The sequence below is a fragment of the Biomphalaria glabrata genome, chromosome 1 (assembly GCF_947242115.1).
Source record: "Biomphalaria glabrata chromosome 1, xgBioGlab47.1, whole genome shotgun sequence".
NCBI classification, from domain to species: Eukaryota; Metazoa; Mollusca; class Gastropoda; family Planorbidae; genus Biomphalaria; species Biomphalaria glabrata.
In genome coordinates, this window is record NC_074711.1 from 87,180,623 (window position 1) to 87,188,428 (window position 7,806).

Genomic DNA, 7,806 nt, shown 5'->3' on the forward strand with positions numbered 1-7,806 from the left:
TCTGTCCTAACTAACAAAAATACTAAGTTAAATTTACATCTTTATCAAAATATAATACAAAGATGAGTGCATTTATGCGTTTACATCTCTCTCTCTCTCTCTCTTTCTCCTTCTTTCTATCTCTCGTTCTCTCTCCCGTTCTCTCTCTCTTTCATTGTCTGCAATAACTATCATCATTCTTTGTATCCTCTAAAACTGGCCTTGATGAAGATTAATTGAAGCGACAATCTTTGTTTTAAAACAAATTAGTTTGCCATTTGAAATAACAATTTTAAAATAACAATGTCTCAATAAAAGCTATTCAAGGCGTTAATTTCTTGGAGCGAGTTATTGCTCTCTCCAAAGGTCAAGGTGTTCTATAATTAGCCTATGTGTCAGTTAGGATTAAGCGTTGTCTTTTTCGAACGGCAAGCCATTTCACAGCGGGTTAGATATTTTTGTAAACAAAGAGAATTCTGTTTTAATTATGTGATTATTAAATTGATGAATGTTAAACAGCAGTTGCTAAGGACGCGTCAGTTTGTTTCAAGGAAATAAATTTTTGGTTAATCTCCCCTGATAAGGTCGATGTGCTCTTTCCAGGCGGTAAAAAAATCTGCTCACAGTTTTTAAATGTTATTTTTAGCATTTCTATGTGGATATTTCAAGCATGAATAAATATACATTTTCTTCTATTGTCATTTTGAAATCTATCAGACAGGCAAGAACATAAGTAGTGGATATTAGAAGAGTCAGCCAAAGACGGTTTTTATGTTATATCCTTATATAATACACTGTTAATACAGACGTTATTATTATTATAGCTTTTATATAGCGCTACTTTCATGCTTATAGCATGCTCAGAGCGCTTTTGGTCCAAACTCATTTGTGGACCGGTGGGGGAGGGGGTATCTAGGAGTTGGTTTTCCGTGGTGCCTTTAGGCACTCAGTAAACACAACTCTGCCCGAGTCGAGTGTCGAACCTCGAGCCCCCTTCTAGGTAGCCAAGCCAAGCCCAGTTCAAGCGCACTTGGCCTCTCGACCACGCTTCCCACCAAGCTTCAAAAAAAAAGAAGATGATAGGCGTCATGCATTAACTCATGCATTTTAACCACTGTTGCCTGGTCGTATGTGCTGTCGTCTCGATGGTTACGGGTTTGAACCCCGTTTGGTGGGAGTGTTGGCCAGCGCACTTGGCCTCTCGACCACGCTTCCCACCAAGCTTCAAAAAAAGAAGATGATAGGCGTCATGCATTAACTCATGCATTTTAACCACTGTTGCCTGGTCATATGTGCACTGTACTGTCGTCTCGATGGTTACGGGTTTGAGCCCCGTTTGGTGGGAGTGTTGGCCAGGATGTTGTTATCTTCAGTTTCAAAGCAACATCCAAATCATGCGAACCCAAGTGTACGCAACTTCCAAATTTCACAGAATCCTATCTTTAATAAATTTCTTGTTTGCATCTGTTAAGGTTTTGGATTTCATGAATACATTATGTCTTAAGCAAACTTAGAATTTATGTTTGATATGCAAGTGAAGATAACCCTAACCTTAACTCTAGAACTTGACCAATTAGATTTAATGTTGTCTCACGAACGATGGGGAAAGTAATAGGATACACCGTAGTCCAGTGTCTTTGATGGTCAGTTGTCCATTTCGTGGCTAATAGCTGCCTCGAGCAAAAGTCAAACATCATTATTGATAACATGAAAGAGACAGGAGAGAGAGACAGGAGAGAGAGACAGGAGAGAGAGACAGGAGAGAGAGACAGGAGAGAGAGAGAGACAGGTGAATAGCGCCCGTATTATGGTCATCTGGTCATAAGCCTGGGCAGACCAGAGACACAGTGTGTAGGAAAGCGGCAGTTCAAGACCGGAGAGCGTTGAGACCGGGACTGTTAGTCGACCATGAAGTCGGTCCTGGTGCAGTCCTCCAGTGAAACGTACGAGTCCAGGAAGAGACAGTAGAGTTTATGAGTTTAGTACAGTGATATACAGTCTAACGTTGTAGTAGTTGATTGTGTTGCCAATTGTGTCACATTGGCTGTTTTATTTGACCCTTATTAAAGTACCAGATTATTTGGAACCTTCTTGTCAAGTTCTTGATGTGTTGCGTTGTGTTTAGCAGTATTTACAGAAGGCCTGATTAGGAGAGAGAATCGTAACAGTATGTATGTGTGTGTGTATATATGTGTGTATGTGTGTGCATGTGTGTGTGTGTGCTATTGCTACAAATGCCATGAAAATCTTTAAACAAATTTTAAGTTCTATTAGTAGTGAAGTTCCCCTTTCAGACATTGCATTTATTGGACAGATGATGTAAAGGTAATTTTTTCTGTGGCCCACTAGGGCGGTCATGTGGCCAGTACAACGACCAACAGTCTTTACTTTTTGCTACTTAATGGAAGGTACCCATTGGACTCAAAGGCGCCCAAACATCCCAGTCTTCACCAAGATATGAAACCGGGAGCTCAGTTCGAAAGCCAAGCGCTTTACCACTCAGCCACCGCGCCTCCAAGTTCTAGTATTAATGATAGTCATTTGAATTGAGTGGCTATATTGCTTGTTGTCAAGACATGAACAGATGTTAATTATTATTAATGACCTGAAAGGCATAAATACGGACCAAATTAAGTGTGGGAAATTATTGTAATCTATAAACAAATTTCCAAGTGGTAGTGTGTTTATCTGTTATATACGTGTGTATGGTTAGTTCTTGTATGTTTATATCACACAAGTTCAGTGTTATGGTGCATGCTGATTCAGAACGAGATAGCTGGAGGTCAGTCACGAAGGCCGCGGGATACACATTTGAGATAAAACGAAAATCCGCTGCCGAGGACAGACGCAGACGTCGAAAAGACAACCTTAATCGACCACCGGCGGACAACGGTTATGCTTGCCCTGGATGTGGGAAGCGTGGTCGAGAGGCCAAGTGCGCCTGAACTTGGCTTGGCTACCTAGTAGGGGGCTCGAGGTTCGACACCTCACTCGGGCAGAGTTGCGTTTACTGAGCGCCTAAAGGCAGCACCAACTCCTAGATACCCCCTACCCCCACCGGTCCACAAATGAGATTGGACCAAAAGCGCTCTGAGCATGCTATAAGCATGAAAGTAGCGCTATATAAAAGCTATAATAATGTGGCAAATATGTAGGTCACAGCTGGGGCTGCATATCCACGGGAACTACAGCATTCCTCATTAATCTTCGGACTCGAAGACAGGCCTTATTGTTATTTGGTTCTTGTTTAGCTGTGTAGCAGCTGTGTTGAATGTTATGTGCTTTATATTCTACAGGAACTCATGGCATAAGTTGCTCTAAATGTTTTAATTTTCTATTCCATTCTAGGGATTTATTCTGGCGTTGTTGTTCTGTTTCCTCAACGAGGATGTAAGTCACTTTCGTTCATCAACCTTTATCAACATTTCTTCTTTCATCAACATTTATCAACATTTCTAATTTCATCACGTTCATCATCATTTCTACTTTTATTAACATTTATCAACATTTCTTTCTTTCATTATTTATCAACATCTCTTTCTTTCATTATTTATCAACATTTATTATTTCATCATTTATCAACATTTATTCTTTCATCAACATTTATCAACATTTCTAATTTCATCACATTCATCATCATTTCTACTTTTATTAACATTTATCAACATTTCTTTCTTTCATTATTTATCAACATCTCTTTCTTTCATTATTTATCAACATTTATTATTTCATCATTTATCAACATTTATTATTTCATCATTTATCAACATTTATTATTTCATCATTTATCAACATTTATTCTTTTCATCATTATCAACATTTATTATTTCATCATTTATCAACATTTATTCTTTTCATCATTATCAACATTTATTTTTTCATCATTTATCAATATTTATTATTTCATCATTTATCAACATTTATTCTTTTCATCATTATCAACATTTATTTTTTTCATCATTTATCAACATTTATTATTTCATCATTTATCAACATTTATTCTTTTCATCATTTATCAACATTTCTTCTTTCATCAAGATTGTTTTCTTATATACAGACTTCTTTCATTATTAATGACATTTTTGATGTAGACTTCTTTCTTTCATCACGTCTTCTGTCTTTCATCAAGACATTTTTTCTTTTTTTTCTTTGATGAAGACTTTTTTTTCTTTGATGAACATTTCTTTTCCATCAAAATTGTACATTTTTTAGTGGGCTTTTATTAGGTGAAATTAATTGATAAATAATTGTCCACAAATTGTTTCACAATGCAATTTGCACAAAATACAAAAACAAAAAAGACTTGGTTGAAGACTGGGATTCTAAGTGCAATGATGTGTTATTTAAATTAAAGCATATTTTTTGTCGTTATAATTGTATCGCAATATTAATCTTACTACGTTAAAATTTCTATAGGAAAACGACTTCTCATAGAATAAGTTTAAACAGTGTTGTAGCTAGGAATTTGCCATAATTTGAAAGCCCGGGGGGGGGGGGGGAGCGACGCTGCATTTTGCGTAATATTTAATATAAAAAAAACAATTTCGAACACTTATTTGGGGATTAGGGGGCGGTTTTCAAATTCTCCCCCCCCCCTTTTCCCATCCGCAGATACGCAACTGGGTCCAAAATGATAACTGTTTACAAAAAAAAAAAAAAAAAAAAAAAAAAAAAAAAAAAAGAATTCATAGTTTGTTGCATGTTATGATAGCCATGGGTCAGTTAACCCTTAAGTGGTATTAAATGTGTCCATCATTTCTCAATTTCAGGTCCATTCGGAGATGAGACGCTCCTGGCAACAACATAGATCCAGACGTTACAACAGCAACATTTTCAACCGGTCTTTGGCGGGTGGCTCGAGCTGTCGCGCCCCTCGGTCACCCGTCCCCGGTTCGCCCAGCCTGTACGTCGCCCATTCGGTCAACGGCAACAAGAAGTCTTACCCACGCGACGATAAGGCGCGACTGCAGCATTCCCTGTCTGCACAGTCAACGTACGTCTCATCGTCCGTAGCGTCCAGCGACGCCGTCGACGTGCGGGGCAGGGGCTCCGGCCGGGCCACCAACGGTTCCACAAAGTGCTGCAACGGAACAAAGACAGACCTGGCGTACGTAAAGCCGAAGTACAAACTCCAGGCCCTCACGACGTCATCCAAAAGCTCGCTCCTCGGCTCCAGCGCGGTCAAATATCAGACTGACCTCTGTCCGGTCACTGACCAATCGAAATCTTCCAGGATATCGCTCTACTGACATTCTTCCAGACATTTTACAACCGTTCTCATAATAATACGTTCTCCATATGTTGCTTCTGTTTTTCTTGGATTAAAGATAAATGTGTGATACAACTGTTTTGTTTTTTCTAATTATCAATTTTCGTTAAAACTAAAAATAGTAAGTCACAATAATTAAAAAATAAATAAGGGAGGTAATAAATAAATATTTAAAAGCTTAAAACTTACTAATCTTTTAGAAACATAAATATATTATAAGGTTGTTATAATATAAACCCTATCAATATTGAAAAAATTGTAACAGTACTTGCGAAGGGGAGGCGCGGTAGTTGAGGGGAAAGCGGTTGGTTTCCGAGGCAAGGGGTTCGGGGTTCCAATCCTTGCGAAGACTCGTAAATATAAATTCATGATTTTTAGGATGGCTCTGAGTCTACCCAGCTTTAATGGGTGTCTGAGATTAGTCGGGGAAAAGATAAAGGCGTTTGCTGACTACATGACATCCTCTTAGAGACAGCCAAAACCGTCTGCATATACCTTAAAGTTATAAAAAGTTATCTTACTTGAGCAGGGAAATAACTAGATTTTTACTGTTCAAGAACTTAATGTGCAATTAATTTCTCTTAAATGAATCCTGTCAGTGACAATTTATTTCTATTGGCTCATGAATTTTTAATTATTATTATTACATTACATCAGGGGTAGGCAAATTACGGACCGCGGGCCACATGCGGCCCGCCGAAGTGTTTCATGCGGCCCGCCGACACCTATAGAAATCAGGTGTGCCCATGGTATATACATACAAAAATGCCGATATTAAAAATAATAGCCATATAAATTATTGAAACTGTCTCATTATAAAAGTTTTAAGTAAACGAAGATTATGCTAATTGGCTATACATCAATACACTGGATTCAAGACACAATGTCTGAGTAGGCTTGGAACAAGATGGCAAGTGTAACAACTGGTGAAACTTAATCTTCGACTGAGAAAATTTTTTTTTTTAAATATCCCAACCATAAACTCTAAACAGGAAAGTTTGAACAAAGCTGCATAAAATTTCGTCATATTAAGCCATAATGTAAAAACGATGAAACTTATAATAGCTAAGGATGTAACCACAGTTAGTGCCGATTTATGAACAAAATAATCCAATATAACGCTAGCTTAGCATGGGCAAGGCAAATAAAAAAAATTAAATGAAGAAATTGTTATATTACTTGAAGGACATTGACTGTGACTTTGATACCGATATTTCTAATAAACAGTAAAAGACAGATTTCATGTCTTTTATAACTGCTATTGCAATTGGTTGTTTATATATGAAATATAAATGCATGCTAAATCTTTTCAAACAAGGCTTTCCCATTTCCACAGGCAAGCAAAAGAAAATAGCTTTTGTCATTTTCCTTTGCTGAAAGGTGAAACTATTTCTAGTGAAATAATTAAAAGTACAACACTTATTACAACTCCTTAATTGTGCAATTTATAAAAGCAAATTTTAAAACGTCAAGACTAAGACTAAGACTAAGACTGCTTTATTGATCCTTACGGAAATTTGTTGTGATTACAAGGACTCGTTTCTCATATAAAGACAAGAACCAGTTTTCAATATTATCAGCTCACCATTTATCGCAGAAGCTGATTCAGCTCCAGAGGACATAACTCCAAGAGAAGTTCCAGTCAGTACTACCATGGGAGTCTTATGGGTGCCAAAATCTGTATTTCCAAAATTAAAAAAAACTTTTCTGCTGTTCACACTATTTGGGTACACATACATCTGTTCTTCATCTTCTTCGTTCTCATTTTACACGTTGAAGGGTTCAGATCAGTAATTCTATATCTGAGATGAACCGCGAAGTGGTTTCCAGATCAGGCAGTTCTCCGAATAGTCTTTGGAGAGTCTTGTTCGGGTCTCTTGATTTAGTATGCAACATCGAAGGACATAGTCAGCATTCTCTGGTGATGCTCCAGAAGGGCAGGCTTCGCTCGTCCCGACATTTAGCTTCCGGAACATATATTATTGTCTCATTCAGTGAGCAAACATTTTTTTTTTGGAAACTAAAGAAGTATAATCACTGGTCAATGTTGGATGACTAATTTGACAGCAGTCACAGGGGTAAGCTAGTTTCACAGTTCCAGAACATTATGTATGAGTGGAAAAAGTAAAATACTGCACATTAAGTGCAAATGTATACTTGTGGGGATATTGTGATATAAAAAGACAACAGCAATTTTAAAAAATCGTAAAATTGGTTTCAAAAATTGCTATTTCTTGTTATAATTTTTCAACGCGGAGTGTTAAAAAAAGAAAGAAACGTGAATAATACACTGTAAATATGAGTTAAAAGACATTCTACACAGTTGGCGAGCGTATCTTTCTACGATATATACATTTCCATTTCCAAACTTTTTTTTTAATGCGGCCCTCGATACAAAAAGGTTGCCCACGCCTGTATTACATGTATTCAGTAAATTTCTTCATGTCAAAAGAGAGATAAAACAGAAAAAAAAAGTTTGAAGATTTTATATCAGTTCTCTCCCTTACACTACCTTGAAAGCAGTAATTCAGTATAAACATGTAATATATAACTATATA

The 7,806-nt window shown here is 37.2% G+C and overlaps 1 protein-coding gene across 1 annotated transcript in view; it reads left to right on the forward strand.

Annotated features, from left to right (window-relative positions):
* LOC106054276 (parathyroid hormone/parathyroid hormone-related peptide receptor-like) overlaps positions 1 to 5,314 on the forward strand; it is a 141,298-nt gene extending 135,984 nt beyond the window's left edge. The window contains exons 11-12 of the mRNA XM_056018352.1: positions 3,328 to 3,369; positions 4,749 to 5,314. Coding sequence (XP_055874327.1) covers positions 3,328 to 3,369; positions 4,749 to 5,228 — 522 coding nt within the window. The 3' untranslated portion in view covers positions 5,229 to 5,314. The remainder of the gene's footprint in view (positions 1 to 3,327; positions 3,370 to 4,748) is intronic.
* Positions 5,315 to 7,806: the final 2,492 nt, after the last annotated feature.